Here is a 15,975-nt window from a genome sequence, read left to right as displayed (position 1 = left end):
CCAAAAAGCTGGCTCTAGGCAAGAAGTGGAACGGCTTGAGACTGATTCTTAGGCCATTGCATCCCTTGGGAGGGAGTTGGTTGCCTCTAGCAGATGCCTTAGATCCTTTGTCACTGAAGGGCCAGCACTCAGCAATGATGAGCTAAAGTTTAGAGTTAGTGCCAACTTGTAGCAAACCCACCAGAAAAGATGGTGAGAAACTCTGAGTAATCAGGGCCAGGCCCTTTTCACAGACCACCCTGTTTCAGCCTGACAATAACCCTGTGAGTGGAGCTCAGTCATTACCCTCTTTTTACAGCTGAGGAAACTGAGGCCCAGAGAGATTAATTGGCCCAAGAAGATCTGCTGGAAGTGGCAGGAGTGGGTCCTAATCCACATGAGCGCTCCTCTCCCCACACCATACCACACTGCCTGCCTGGGTTTTTGTTGCTTTATGAGTAAAGATTATGTCTTGACTTTTAGAATTTTTATTACTAAAGTAACTTTAAAACATTATTCAAAATTTTAAAAGGAGAAGGAAATGGCATTTCTCCCACTGTGCTACATTTGTGCTCCTGTCCGCTGTTTCTCTGTGCGTATCCATAGATGTAGATACAGTATTACCTAATTAATCATACTGTGCCCCTAATTTTGTTCTGATTTCTTCAATGAAGATTATTTTGTGAGCACTTTCTCTTTACTTATTTTTTTAAAGTTTATGAAGTGTTTAGTAGGTGTCAGGCATTCTGCTAGGCTGAGGGAGATACACGAGAGCCAGGCGTGGGTGGAATCTTTTAGTTGTCAGTGTTTCAACGCTGTCACCTAATTGATCATTTTAATGGCTCGTGTGTTACGTCTCCTCAAAGTGTCTGCTTCTCCCCCCTGGGGCTTTCGGCCTCTGCCTCAGCTCTCCCTCCTGGGTGTGGAAGGGAGAGAGTTTTGGAAGGACCAGAGGATTCCCCAGCTGAGGGGACAGGGCACAGCCTGACCTGCCATGCAACACCACAGACGAGAGAGAAAGCAGTGTTCTCCATGTCCAGTAAGACCTATGCCAGCACCTGCAACGGCCAGGCATAGTTCTGGGCACTTGTATATTTCAATCTCTCTCTTTTTTTTTTAATATTTATTTAATTTAATTTATTTATTTAATTTTTTTTTTTTTTGGCTGCGTCGGGTCTTAGTTGGGGCATGCAGGATCTTCGTCCAGGCACGCGGGATCTTTATTGTCGAGGTGCATGGGCTCTTTGTTGCAGTGCTTGGGCTTCTCTCCAGTTGTGGCTTGCATGTTTTCTCTCTCTAGTTGTGGCACGTGGGCTTAGTTGCTGCGTGGCATGTGGGATCTTAGTTCCCCGACCAGGGATCGTACCCGCCTCCCCTGCATTGGAAGATGGATTCTTTACCACTGGACCACCGGGGAAGTCCCTCAATCTCATTTCGTTCTCACACCAACTGTATGAGATATTGTTCTCCCCTTTTTACAGATGAGGGAACTGAGATTGACACATGTTAACTACGTACTTCAGGTCACACAGCTCTAAGTGTTGGAGCTGGGACTTGAACCCTGGTCTCTCTGGCACCAGAGTGGCCTTGTCTACTGTGGCACACTGCTCCAAGATGTCAAGTATTTGTGTCACAGACTGGGTAATGAAGACTGAGAAAGTAGGTGTTTCACACAGTCTGTGTTCCATGGACACTCAGGATCAAACTAGGGCACACCGGTGCCATTTTCACAGCCCTCCCCCGCAAAGAAAGGTGAACTCCCGCCAGACCTTCTTCAAGAAAGTTACAAAGAGGCCAACATTGGGAAGACGGAAGACAATGATTTCTGTCTTTTCAAATGCATTGACTATGTGATCTTCCACACTAGAGTTCTTTTTAAAAAATGATCAGTTTGCAAGGTTTTTCCCCTAGAAGTCTGGGGGCACATCTCTCACCCAGAGCAAGACACAGCAACAGGAGAGGGAGGCTCTGCCTTGCAGCTTCCTTCTTACGTGGCAGTGCAGGGAGGGTTGCTGCTGTGAAGGCTTTAGTTTCAGAACAACTAGACCATCTGTGTGTATGTCTCTATAAAAAACTTCTGAGGCAAAAGGAGCTTTAATCAGAGTCAAAGAAAACACCCCTCCAGGTTTCCTGTTGAAGGAAAACATCTGCTATCTACAGCCCTGAAACTCTGAGTCACTTTTACCTGCTGACACCAAGGAGGTTTGGAAAAATAAATATGTGAGACGTGATCCCAGGAAGGAGGGACATCCCGTGATGAAGTTCCAAAGGGCCAGGGGGAGGGAGCCCCGCCCAGTTAGACAGGGCACCTGCTCCGGCCCTCCCTCCCTTGTGTCTGTGTGTGGATTGATTTGTACATCTTGTTTCATATACACACAGCAGAGTCACAGACTGTTCACATTAGATATCATACTTACTAGATATTATATATAAATACTTCTCACTCAACCCCCTCGTTTCACATGGGAAAAGGGGCCCCAGGGCAGAAATGGCTTCTGCCAGGTTTGAGTCCAAGCCCAGTGCTTGGCCCACTCTGTGCTAAAGGTTCTGTGGGACAACCCAGGGCTTGGCTTCTCCTGCGGAAGTCTTGAGCCTCAGTGGATTTTCCTCTCAAGGAGGTGATGTGAAAGTCTCTGTGGAAATGACTAAAGAGGGGGATGGAGGGGACAGATCATCAACAGAGCCTGGTAGACTGTGCCTTGGGTGTTACTGGTTGCTGAGGCAGCGTGGGATCGCCCACAGAGCTGGGTATGGAAGGGTTCCTTCCATCTGGCAAGATTGTCTTTATCGCAGCTCATAAATAGTCAGCATTCACCCGTGTTGCCATCGGGCACAGGCTGTCTGTGCACATGTGACCAGTGAAGGGGCCCTTCCTAGGGTCTTTGTAGCTTACCCTTGGGCTTCACTGAGCTTCCAGAGAAATACCTGGTGGGCATAACTGTCACCCAGAGGGGGAAAGTGCACCATGTCCATACCGTGAACCCAATCCCATTACCTCCCCAGACCCCCAGATGCTCTCTGAGTAACATCTTCATGTGCCCGTTGCTCTGCAAGATAAATGTTTTTCCAGACCAAGAGGTTCGTCTCTCTTCCAGCTTAAACCCAGTGCTCAGTGATATGGCAAGGGAAGACGAGCCAGCCATTTTGCTTTCCATGACGTTTAGTCTGCAAGAGTTTTCACCTTAGAAAGAGCCAGGCACACAGCCATGGAGGGTCTATTCAACTCCCACAGCAGAGGAGGAAGCTCTGGTTCATTTGCTTTGGATAGAGCCTTAACCTGAAGGCTTACTTAGTGCCAACGGGAGCTTGGCAACTACCTAGCAGAGGGGAAGCAGCAGGCTCAGAGGGGAGGAAGCTGATCCCGCCTGGGAAGACCCCTGCTCTAGAAGCTGCTTCCACCGAATTCATTTTGTGACCTTAGGCAGTTCATTTAACCTTTCTGGGTCCCCAACACTCATCTGGAGGAAGCCGACCCAAGTGATTTCTAAGACTTTCCTAGTTCTTAATTCAGCATCTCCTTAGCCCAGTCCTAGAATAAATGCAACTCACATCAGTAAACACTTTTTAATGGCCTGCGATGCGCCGGCACTGTAAACATCACTAGGGAGATGCACATGAATAAGGACCCTTTCCTCAAAGAGCTTGTATGATGCAATAGAGATCATTACTATCCCTATTGGACAGAGAAGTAAAACGAAGCAGGGACAAGTACCCAGAGTCGCAGAGCTAGTTAAGTGGCAGAGCCTGAATTCAAACCCAGGTGTGTCTGATGCCAAAGCCCAGAGCCCCTTCTGATTCTAAAACCACACTGTCCTGAGGGTGCTCCGGGAGAGCATCTGACCAGGGCCACTGGGCCTGGCAATGCCCTTTCCTCTGCGGCACACTGCCTCCCAGCTTCAAGATTCCTTCTGCCTCTCTTGATGGGGTTACCAGATTTAGCAAAGAAAAATACAGGATGCAAGTTAAATTTAAATTTCGGATAAATAGCTAATCATTTTTTAACGTAAGTATGTTCCATGCAAAAGTTGGGACATATTTATACTAAATATATATATATATATATATATATATATATATATATATATCCTATCTGAAATTCACGTTTAACTGGGTGTCCTGTATTTTGTCTGGCAATACTGCCTTCTGAAAGCTTCTCTTTTTAACATTTATGTGAGGAAGTGCAGGATAGAGGAGGGCTGCCAGGGGAGGGTCCAGGCCAGTTCATAGTCCCACGCCTTGGTGGCAGTCATTCTTATAACCAATCACTCGGTGGGACGCAGGGCAGAATGTGGATTTCTTGTTCCATGTGGTACCAAGACAGTGTGGAAGCTCCACCCTCTGCTGTTTTTGAGAAGTCATTTTCCCTCCTGACAAAGGAAAGCCAGTTGGCTGGAGATGTGGACACGGTCTTTCCCCAGACCCCATTCAGGCTGTCACTGCTCCCCAGCCTGGTCTACAGGACCAGCTGGAACTTCCAGCCACTACTGGACTCTTCCAGGAGGACCAGGGAGGGGGTCAGGAGCCAAACCCACATTCCCTGGTCCCCACAATGTCAAATGATGGGGTGGAAAGGGCGCTGTCATGAGACCCAGTCAAAGCAAGGCTCAGTTTCAGCTTAGATATTTTCTGGCTGTGTGAGTTTGGGCAATTTATTTAAACCCTTGAACAACTCTACCTTCGTCATCTGTAAAATGGGCATGAGAATATGTAAGACATAAGGATCAAACTACTTTTGATTCAGAAGGAGTGAATTACCTGAAATTTCTGTACAAGTATGAGAAGCTATCTTTTCAGGTCACCTCCATATAGAAACTTTCTTCCCAATTTTTTGGAGTGCTTAGTTTTGAAGTATTTCAGACATAAAACATTTTATTATAAATAAAATAAATATTATAAAATATCAGGACTTTTTTTAAAAGCTTCTTATGGTCACCTTTATATCTCAGTAGTACCTTATTAGTGTTGACCTTTCATCTTAAGTGCAGATATACTGAGAAATTTTTGGAAAATCCTAAAATTCTTCAGTACCACTGGAGAATTGGACCTGCCCCAGAAACCATGTATGCAGCACTGAGAAATCCACTCTTGGCAGCCTCATGCACTCCTGAACCAATCTGTGACTTGGAAACATTACAGATTATAATTTACCGTGGACCCTTTCACCTCTATAAGAACTAAAAAGTGAATATTTTCTGCAAATGCCAAGAGTTAGACTATTTTTATCATTTATGTGTATGCCCTTTGCAGGCTGTTCATATGTGTCAGACAGTTGAAATTGTGATACCTGTGCAATTTTGTATCCTGCTTTTCTCATTTTGAGTAATCTCATACACATTTGTCCAGGTGACTGCATAGTCTTAAAAGCCACCAGTTTCAATGACTGCCTACTTGTCCATCTAGGTGTTACGTCATCATTTACTTCCTTGATCGCCCTTGGCTGGATGTTTGCTGCCTCTAAGTGACTTTTAGATGATCACTTTGAAAGTGGCCTGTGGAAGGGTAGGCACCATATATGTCCCACTCTCATCCTTTGGTCACACACACACAACTGCCACGGCAGGGTCCTAAACAATCTCAAGGATGCGTATCCCAGGAGGCAAAGAGATTGGGAAAAGAAGTTTAGACCTTACTGTCTTTCTGATGTAGCCGTGTGGCTCCTTGGAGAAAGCCCTAAACCCGCCTCAGATTCTGTGGACCCAGAATTGGGGGTGAGGGGTTGAGAAGGCAGGTACTTCCTGGTCTTTTCTGTCCACTATACCTTGGCCCTGCCACCTCCTACAAGGCAATATGGAGCTAGAATGGTGTCCTAAGCAAGAAGGAGCCACCTGAGCAGCCTGGCTCGGTGGTTAAGACCGTGGGCTCTGGAGCTGGCAGCCGTGAGTTTGAATCCAGATCCTTCCACTTACTAGCCCGAGAAAGAGGCGGCTGTTTAACCTCGCTGTGGCTTCCCCTCCCTCAGCAGTACCTGACACATTAGCAAACGCTGTGAAAGTCAAAGCTGCTGCCATTACTTTACAGCACGTTATGATTCCCAAAGCTCTTTCACGTGTATTATTTCATTTCCTCATCACGATCACCCTGTGCAGCTGGTATTCTATCCCCATTTGACAGATGAGAAGAAGGCTCTGAGAGGTCACGTAATTTGCCTGAGGTCACACAGCTTGTCAGTGGTGGAGGTGAGACTGGACTCTGAGCCCCTTGAGGGCAGGACCCATGACATCCTTGCCTCTGAATCCTGCAGGAGCAGTCCGGATGGAGATGACGATAACACAAAACCTTGACCCCAAGGAGCTCATCTTTGTGGCGGCGGAGACACAAAAATAGATACTTTCCAAATACCCGAAAACATAAAATTAATTCCTGTTTCTTAAACGCACCAGGGCACCAGGTACTTCTTCCTCCTTCTAACTCCAGCCCCCAACCTTTCTTTGTGCCGATTTCTAAGCCTGGAGAGCCCAGCCCATCGGGCAACATCTGCCCATCTTTTAAAGCCTGACCATTTCTTCCGTGTCACCTTCCCCACCCGTTCCCCGGCGGGAATTACTCCACTCCTTCTCTGTGCTGCCAGGTGCCGTGCTTTGTGCCGAAGAAATGTCTCTAATCTGTAATAGAGTTTACTTACTCATCAGCCACCTGCATTAGGCCGTGAGCACCTTAGAGGCAGTGACCATCCCTTACCTACAAATTCCCCGACAGTCCTGACGGCAGCAGGCGTAGAGGGTCAGTAAATGTGTCATGCACGAATAAGCCCGCTGATTTCTGCATAGGGGTGTGTGTGAGGAGTACAGAGAGGCAGGAGTGGTCATCAGACCAGGGCAGACAGAGAGGATGACCAAACAGCGTGTGAAAGCTGTGACAGAAGAGCTGCAGGAGGTGGAGTGGAGGGGCCACCTAACACAGGCCGGCATTAGGGTGGGCCTCTCTCTTGAATGGAAAGTTCTGGTTGTATCAGTCTATCCTTGTATCCCCAGGGACTAACACAATGCCAGGCACGTGGTAGGTATTCAGTAAGCTTTCACGGAAGGAAAGGAGGGAGGGAGGGAATGTTTTCTAATTTAAGTCCAGGTCAGTGACTTTGGACAAGACCCAGTACCTCAATCCAGATGTCGCCTGGGGTGATTCTCAGCACAGGCTGTTTTATCCCCCAGGGAGACATTTGGCAAAGTCTGCAGATCTTTTTTACTGTCACAACTGGGGGTGCTACTGACTTCAAGTGGGAAGAACCCAGAGACACTGCTAAGTATTCTGTCAATACAATATATGGGTCAAAGAACTGTCCAGACCAAAATGTGCATAGTACCACTGTTGAGAAACCCTGAAATGAACCCAGAGCTGCAGGCAGAGGTTGGAAGACTATCAGAGAGTTCTGCTTGTTCAAAGCATCCTTGATTGATTCCTAAAGTGTGGACCCCTGGGGGTCTACCCTCCATCAGTGGCTTGGCTTCCAGACCCTTCCAGAGACAGCACCCGGGGAGTGGGGAGCAGCCTCCTCCCTCCCACCCTCCTACCCTCCTTCCCGCTAACCCACGACACTTAACGGGACGGATGCTGTCTGTTGCAGGAGCTGCTCAGGGACCCTCTGTACATTGGCCTGAAGCACCGGCGCGTGCGTGGGCAGGAGTACGACGACCTTCTGGACGAGTTCATGCAGGCCGTGACGGACAAGTAAGTGGGTCAGCCTGTCCCTTGTGAAAGAGGACTGTTAAGAGATAGCATGACTAAGTCAACATGGGTTTTGGTAGAGATGCGTGCTTTTCCAGATGTCCAGAAATTCCAACTTGACGCTGTGTACTCGGAAATCTCAAAGCCAAATGGGCTTGTTCTCTGGGAGAGTCTTTGGGAGCAGAGAAGGGAGGGGAGGGGATGACGGCTAGTTAAGTATCTGCTGTCCTGGGAGGAAAACCCCCTGGGCCGAGCTCTTCTAGGTTCCTGGCAGGAATAGGGATGCTGTTAGCAGCAGGGGAGAGAAGTGTGCCCTTCTGACGGAATGGCTTGGAAGGCAGCTGGCCACCTTAGTTGTCATTTTCCAGCTCCAAGGACCAGGCAGCATCAATGGGCCACCACAACAGGCCACACGGGCTGGGCCTGCGAGATTTACGAGGTGTCGTCTCTGCAGGGGGGTGCACCACACTGACAGCTCCTGCCGCCCTGGCCTGCCCCATCTGTTTGCCATCATTGCCCCTCCGCTTCCCCCGCTGAGGCTGGGGTGACATGCTGGCTGTTCTCAAAACAGCCCCCTGCTCTCCCACGCTGAGTCTGACAGGCAAGTCAGTCAAAACTGTCTCAGCAGCTCAGCAGGCCTCTGCAGACCCAGCAGGTCCCCTTCTTGCTTGAAAACCTCCAGCCTTTCTTGCTGTCCCAAGAGTGCCCAGGTAGGCAGAGCTGGTCTGGACGTCCTTGGCAAAGTACTTCATTGTCTGAGTTCAGGCACTTGAACCAGAGCGGTGGGCCGGAGAGAGAGCTGCTGTGGCCTCTGCAGCACAGGAAGCCTCATCTGGGTGGGCTTTGGGAGTGGGCAAACCAACCCCACACTTCCAGGTCATTGACCTTGGGCAGGTTACTAAACTTTAAAGTCTCCTTACCTGGATTCCTTATCTGGGGATAAGAAGAAAGCATTTGATCGTTGTTGTGTTTTTTGTTTTCATTCGTTAGGATGAGGGAAAGTAACACTGATGTTATATGGGATGGGGATGGTCCTAGAGGAAGGATGAAATTGGTAATGGAGTGTGGGGTGTGGAGGTAGGCATGCTGATAAGCAACTGGCCAAGAATCCAGTGCACACCTGGGAGCTTCGTCTTAGGTGGGAGCACAGAGCCCATCCACACAGAGGGAAGGCCACGCTCTAGGCACAGATGCCGGCAGGTGGGTAGATGTTGAGGGGGTGTGCGTGAGAACCCCCTTGGAGGACAAGGTCATCTGCTGAGGGCGAGGATGGGGACAGAGGCTGTGGAGGTTTAAGGTGCAAGAGGTAAGAACTGGCATGTCCAAACTAGGGAACTAGAGGCTGGTTGCTGGCCTCCTGGAGGTTACTGATCACGAATTTAACTTAGGTCAGTTAAACCTTTTCTGTGATTTTCTCTAGCCAGTTTCCACTGTCTGGATGCAGGGCAGGAAGAGACAGAGAGTAGGATTTAATCAGGGTTGGGATTTTGCCAGGCAAGAGAGAGAAAGAGAGAGAAAGGAGTTGAGAGTATATTCAAGGGGATGGTTATAATGATGCATGAGGCCTAGGCCGGGTGAGAAGGGACAGCTAAGGCCCTGCTGGAGAGGAGGGGTGAGGAACAGCAGTATGAGCAATGGACAGTAGGTCCTGATGAGGCCTGAGAATGATTGAGTTGGGTACCAGAGGGAATAAGCTGGAAAGAAAAGAGTAAATCAGAAAGTCAGGGGTTGGAAGCTGAGACTGTGAAGGAAGGGCTGCTATTGAGACACGACCACCAAAACAGCCCATTCGAGGGTCGGCTACATGAACAGAGGCGTATCATCTAGAACACGAGAGGTGACTGTCCTGCTTAATTCTCCCCCTTTTAGATCATCCTGAATATGACATTCAGTTCCAGACAAGATACTCTGAGGCTGGTAAATTACCTAAAGTGCCTTTGGAGAACCATCGCCACGGCAGTGACAGGAGCCAAAGGCTCAGACTAGTGGGGAGAAGACATAGGGGCTGCTCTGTGGGTACCAGGGATGCGGTCCTCCCTCCAGAAGTCTGAAAGCTGTTCTTCCAGAGGAGGGACTGGACTTGTTTCTGTATACCCAGCCGGAGAAGAACCCATTGATAGAATGCTAAAGAAGGAGGCTTTCCGCTCAAAGTAAATCCAAGCTATCCCACAGTGCAGGGGACTCTGTGAGAACAAGTTCAAGTTCAGGTTGAGTGGCTTCTGGGGGAAGCCACCGTCACAGGAGAAAACATAAGCGTCAGTTGTCCTTTAAGATGCCTCCCTGCCCCAGTGTTCTCTTCAGACCTCTTAAGATCCCTGCGTGGCTGGCAGGATAGGTTTTATGATTCCCATTTTGTAGAAGAGGAATCTGAGGCTCTGAGAAGCCAAGGAACCTGTCCCAGGTCCCGCAGCTTCCGACAGGACGGCAAATTGACCCTGAGTCTGCTGACTCCAAGGCCAGACTGCTTTCTACAATTACCTGTGGCTGACAAGAGAAGGGAATGAATTTGGCTTTGAGAGCCGGTTCTTTCCTTCCTGTTTCCAGGGCTCATTGCGTATCTAGTGAGTCAGTAGTCATTCCGTGATTCCCCACAGAGAAGCCGTGCTATTCGTGTGAGAAGGGTAAATAAACTAGGATGTAAGAGGCTCTTCAAATCATCATCAAAATCAGCTCACAGACACACTCGCAGAGTGGGCGTCAGCCAAGAGGAGTGTGTCCTTAGCTGGAAAAGACGGGGGTTGACACTCGGTTGTTTTAACTTTCTAATAAGCTAAAGCAGATGTTTCTGTGGATACTGTAGTTGGGGAGTGAGCCAGTGTCCCAGGATCTCTTGGGAATATAGTAGCCCCGTGATGGAATGCCCGGCCGGGGCAGCGCTGGGTGAGTCAGCAACCCTGAGGCCAAACACGATGTGCTTTAAGAAAGAACCTTGGGAAACGTTGACTCCTGCCTTCAACATCCTGTCTCTTTCCAAATGTCCTGCAAATAAAAGCTCCACCTTCTTGCCCCTGCCTGCTAATCGGGTGTTATCTTAAGATTTTGGGGGCCTGAAAACAAGAGTCGCTGTAGCTCAGTTACTATCCTGGAGTTTGGCCACTGGGGAGAACCCACCGAGGCAAAAGGAATCTCCACGTGCACCTGTGAACCACAGCAGTAAGTGTGTGTGTCCAGCTCAAAGCTAAGACACAGCCTGATGTTCCCGTGGCGAAGACCAGTCATTCCGTGCTTCCTGCTTTCCCTGCCGTGCAGTGGGACCTGGAGCGTTGCCCCTGAGGGATAAGTTTTCCCTGATGGTTTCCACTTATATTTTTCATTTCTATTACTTACAGAAGAATGGATGGGAATGGTTCATTTTAAGATTGCACCTGGAGCCCCAGCTCTGTCTGATGCTTGGCCTGGGCTGGACAGAAGTTTGACGTCAGCAAACTTTAGGCAGGCCATGAGAGGAAGCCACCCCCTTTCTCTAGTTCACCAAACATAAATATAGAGATTGCTAAGCTCCTGAGATAAGAGTGATAAACAAGAAGGGAGATAATAGTTTTTTTTAAAACCTGACTTTTAAAAAAAGCATCTGCATTTTAGCTCCAGGAAAATTTCTTTTTGAGTCTCTCCATCTTTCTCTCTGATTTTCTCTCTCTCTCTCTCTCTCTCACACACACACACACACACACACACACACACACACACACACACACACACACACACACACACACACGCACGCACCATCCTACACCAGATTCCTGAGGTTTATGCCATAGTGGAACTGGCATAGTACAATTTCATCACATTCTGGTGGTTAAGGCAAATCAGAGGTGCATACCAGATTCCAAGAGAGGTGATAACACAAGGGTTGAAACACCAGGAGGCATGGTTCATTGGGGAGCCACCAAGGTAACAGATTGTCACACACCATCCAGCCTGGGAGGGGTAAGGAATGGGGCAGCCAGCATTACAGGAGGATGCGCTCTGAAAATGCAAGAAGGGCAGAGAAAACCATAGCATCATGACACGTGGAAACAGGGAGATGCGTCAAATACAACTGATAGTCAGTTATTGAGTATCTGCTGGTATATAAGACGCTGTGTCAGATGTAGGCGGAAATCCACAGAGAAATAAACAGTACAGCTCTCAACGAGCTGTTCATTCAGAGACATTTTTTATCTACCTACTGGAGTTCAGACCTGACCTCTAAGCTTTCTTGGCCTCGGAGTCTCTTTAAGAAGAATTCTAGGGAGAAAACCTAAAGTTGGGAGTTATCAGTTCATAGATGGTAGGTAAGGTCAAGGGCATGGTGGGGTTCACCTAGGGAAAGAGAGTAGAGAAAGAAGAGAGAATGGCTCACCACCGTTTTTGGAACCATGCCCTGTGAATAACTGCAACTTAAAGTGCTCAACAAAATTTAGGATTAGACTAGGATGTTGTTGGTAGAAATGGCAAGGAGGGTAAAAGGTTTGGTTCCTCGTACCAGCTCTGATTGCTAGGATCCTAAGGCCTCTCTAGGTGCAACAGGAAATGATGATTGATTAGCAATGTCTGCCCTGCAGGGGAGTGAAGCGTGGCAGCATATGTGCCATGCTTTAGCCATCCTGGATCTGTGAAGAGCCTATGGCCTAAGCATCTGCAACTTCATGAGCCCTCACCCTCACCGGTCCTCCTGCAACTTCTACAGTCAGCAGAAACTCAGAGGCCAAAGGAACCTGAAGGCTGAAGATTTCTCATAGCTAGGTGTTCAGGATATTTCAAGAGCTACACCAAGCCTGTCTGTTGGGTCCACATGAAACTGCATCTCCTTCTGAGCTACAGAAACAGGCAGGAATATGCTCCCAGGGGTACACTCCACCCTCACGCCCACCCCAGTCCACTCTGGAACAAAGCAGTGGATCAAATAAGCATAAGCATATGAGTACGGACCTGTGGTTCCCAAACATGGCTGGTATTGGGCTCCTCCGGGGAGTTATCAAGAATATAGACTCCAGCCTCCTGTGCCGTAGTAGGCCTGGACTGAGGCCTGGGCATCTCTGCTTTTGAAGCTTTCTTGATGCTTCTGTTAGAGCCACACAAAGGTTGAGATCTAAAAAGCTCAGATGGACTACATTCCCAGTAGAGGCATGTTTTGAGCAGCCCCAGCTCCCCCTACTTTCAGAGTCAGACTGGAGCCTGAGGCAAGGGTTAAGGACCAATACACATCATATACAATTGATAGTCAGTATTGAGAGGCTTTCCACACATCTTCCCACCAGGGACCTGCATGAAGAAAGGCCCAGCACCTTCTCTGGGCTCACCCTCCCAGGCAGTCTATCTTGACAACACACCTGCAGCTCTAACAGTTTCCTTCTGGTCTGAAAACCCCGCAGGCCGGGCTGTGCCTGCTGCTTCTGCTGGTGTCCCCTTCACCCTGGAGGAACTTGAACTGCTTTCAGGCCTGACGTGATTGCATTTCCACATATGGGGAAAGCACACACACGCACATCTGGGCACCCCTTCCCAGAAGACTCGTCATGGGGAGGAATCAGGCCCACCTTTCCCCACCAGCTAGGTGCAAGCTCAAGCCTGATCCCCCGGCCTCAAGCCTTGACTCTGTGAGGGCTGACGAGCGTGGAAGAGGGAGATGGCAAATGCATTGGTAAGGTAAAGGCAGTCATGACTGCCTCATTCAGGGGGTTTCTTACAAAATGCTTCCCATGGAAATACAGAAAGTCACATCACCCTCCCAACAAATATATATATATACATATATATATATATTTTGGAATTTGACTTTTCAAACTCGTTCCATGAGGGAATATATTTTTCTGGCAAAGAGACGGGAGCAGCAGGTACTGCATCAAGTGTTCCTGGGAACTGAGCTTTATTTCACCACTGAGGTGAGAAAACTCATTCTAGAAGCTCCAAGAAAGCTAAGAGCAGCACAAACAATGTATCTAGTCATGCTTTTCCAGGGCTTTTGAGTAAGGACTACGTGCCCAGCACTCTACTAAGCCCTGTAATGAGATTCAAAAGAAATAAGACATGCCCTGTGTCCTCATGAATCTTACAGACCTTCCCAAAAGACAACATTTTGAACAGGAACTAATTAGAGAAGTGTTAAGTACTCAACTGTTTGGTGTTGACTTTCAGTTCAGTGGAAATTCAGAGAAAGAAGCAATCAGGGATCACTGGGAAGAGATGGAAAGTAAACAGATTCAGGGCCAAATGTGATTAAGCAACAGGAGAAAGCACATTCCATATGGATGATACATCATGAGAAAAGCAAGGACACAGCAAAGGCAAGGACAAGGCAAGGAGTACACAAAAGACTCTGGAAGACTGGTCCCACTAGAGGTGAATGTTTATTGGTTCCAAAAAAGGTTAAGTAGCAATAGAGCAGGCTATGTGATGGGCCTCGAAACCCAGGCAGAAGGTTGCAATTATTAGAGCTCAAAAGTGGAAAGGGCTTCAGTTATCTAATCCAGTGGTTTTAAACCAAGTTTCCCCGAACCCCAGGCATTTACAGAGGTGCATCAGGAGTGCTAGAAATGAATATTTGCCACCAACCATACAAGATTGAAACCACTTGAAGGAAAACATCATTGTTTTTAATCGCTTTCTGTGTCAGGGTTCTGCTCAAGATTTCATTAGTTAAAAAATTCTTCTACTAAAAATGTTTGAAAACTATCAATCCACACAAAACCTTATTTGGGACTTGATTCAGAGAACAATAGGGAGCCATGGTAGGTTCTTGAACAACAAAGTATTGAAATTGACAGGACGTGGGAGAAGATTAGAACAGCAGCCATAGCAATGCCCCAACTCAAATTCTGCCCTCCCCAGAGAGGTCTGCCCTGACCAGCCTGTCCTGAAACTCTCTTGCTGTTTGTAGTTGTAGCATAATTTATTGGCTGTATAATTCATTTGCTAATTAATCATGCACTGCATCACGGCATCTTTTCTATAATGGTCTAGAGCTTTTCTTTAAAGCTTTTTTGGTCTTTTAACTTTTCATCGTCAGAGCAGAGACTGGGCAAAGATGTGTCTGGACTATTGTAGAGAGGTTCAAGTATCAGCCTGGCCCAGACTAGATGGACTTTGAAGAACATTCCTTCCTCAGGTCCTGTAACTCTGTAACATCTCTACCAGACTGGTAGTTCCTGGGGGGCAGGGAGCATGATTTTACTCATGGTGGACCCACCGTAAATAGTAAGGGTGGGAGTTGGATGGTTGGTTGGTTGGTTGGGTTGGTTGGCTGAGGGATTGAAAGCCTTCACCAGGCTAGTTATCAGTTAGAATGGACTGAAGGTTATGAATTTGATGGCATCTGAGGAAGGTCAGAGGAAGGAATGTTGAGACCCATTCTAGCTTGTCTGGCCTCTGAAAAAACATCAGTTTCCCAGTCTCAGCCTGACGTGGCTAATTGTTGACAGTCCAGCTCCTACGTGTTCCCATCGGAATAGGAGCCAGATGCTGCAAAATGACAGTCTCTCGTGCCTGTGAAGACTCTATCTTGGGTCACAGAAAGGGCTGGAAGGCTGTAGAAAAACACAAACCAGCACCCAACTCTCCAGGACCTATTTGTTTGCATCGTGACCAAGCAGACTGAATAATTGAGAGGCCAAATGTGATGGAGGAAGTTCACTAACTGGGGAGATGGATTCAGTGATGCCAGCTGGCTGTTTCCATTTCATTTTTCCCCAAGAGGCAGAGTAGGAACAAAATCATGCCCAGACCTGAAAGTTTCATATTACAGCAGAGGAGAGGGAGGGATAGAAGGGTTTTTCCCCCTGATTTTTCTCAATGGATTAATAGTAATAATAATAACAACTCTTTTTTACTTAATTGCCTGCTATGCACAGACTCTAATATAAGTGCTTCATACAGCATTAATTCACTTAATTCTCACAGCAACCCTCTGGGGTGGGTACTATTATTAGCTTCATTTTAAGGGATGAGGAAACTGAAGCTTATAAGGTGTAAGTAACCCCCCTAAGAACGAGAACCCTATTAAGACCCCACCCACTAGCAACAGTTGTTAGAAGCACAAACTCTAGAGCTACACTGCCTGAGTTTGAACCTCTCATCTGCCACTTATTTTTTTTTTTAACATCTTTATTGGGGTATAATTGCCTTACAATGGTGTGTTAGTTTCTGCTTTATAACAAAGTGAATCAGTTACACATATACATACGTTCCCATATCTCTTCCCTCTTGCGTCTCCCTCCCTCCCACCCTCCCCATCCCACCCCTCCAGGTGGCCACAAAGCACCGAGCTGATCTCCCTGTGCTATGCGGCTGCTTCCCACTAGCTATCTACCTTACGTTTGGTAGTGTATATATGTACATGCCTCTCTCTCGCTTTGT

The 15,975-nt window shown here is 47.7% G+C and overlaps 1 protein-coding gene and 1 long non-coding RNA gene across 8 annotated transcripts in view; one reads left to right on the top strand and one right to left on the bottom strand.

Moving 5' to 3' along the window:
* ME3 (malic enzyme 3) overlaps nucleotides 1-15,975 on the top strand; it is a 299,568-nt gene that overhangs the window by 246,567 nt on the left and 37,026 nt on the right. For all 6 annotated transcript variants that reach the window (XM_027083614.1, XM_027083613.1, XM_027083611.1 and 3 more), the window contains one exon: nucleotides 7,541-7,644. In XM_027083614.1, the coding sequence (XP_026939415.1) occupies nucleotides 7,541-7,644 (104 nt within the window). The remainder of the gene's footprint in view (nucleotides 1-7,540; nucleotides 7,645-15,975) is intronic.
* The window catches only part of LOC113607856 (uncharacterized), a 36,214-nt gene that overhangs the window by 1,163 nt on the left and 19,076 nt on the right, over nucleotides 1-15,975 (bottom strand). Inside the window, exon 2 of one of the 2 annotated variants that reach the window (XR_003428119.1) lies at nucleotides 11,462-11,607. The exons of the other annotated variant lie outside the window; for it this stretch is intronic. This is a non-coding gene — a long non-coding RNA (uncharacterized LOC113607856). The remainder of the gene's footprint in view (nucleotides 1-11,461; nucleotides 11,608-15,975) is intronic. 2 annotated transcript variants of the gene reach the window in all.

The sequence above is a fragment of the Aethalodelphis obliquidens genome, unplaced genomic scaffold, assembly GCF_003676395.1.
Source record: "Aethalodelphis obliquidens isolate GAN/ISIS:26980383/991018 unplaced genomic scaffold, ASM367639v1 scaffold50, whole genome shotgun sequence".
Taxonomy (NCBI): Eukaryota; Metazoa; Chordata; class Mammalia; order Artiodactyla; family Delphinidae; genus Aethalodelphis; species Aethalodelphis obliquidens.
The sequence above is the reverse complement of the archived record's forward strand: the minus strand, read 5'-3'. Positions and strand labels throughout refer to the sequence as shown.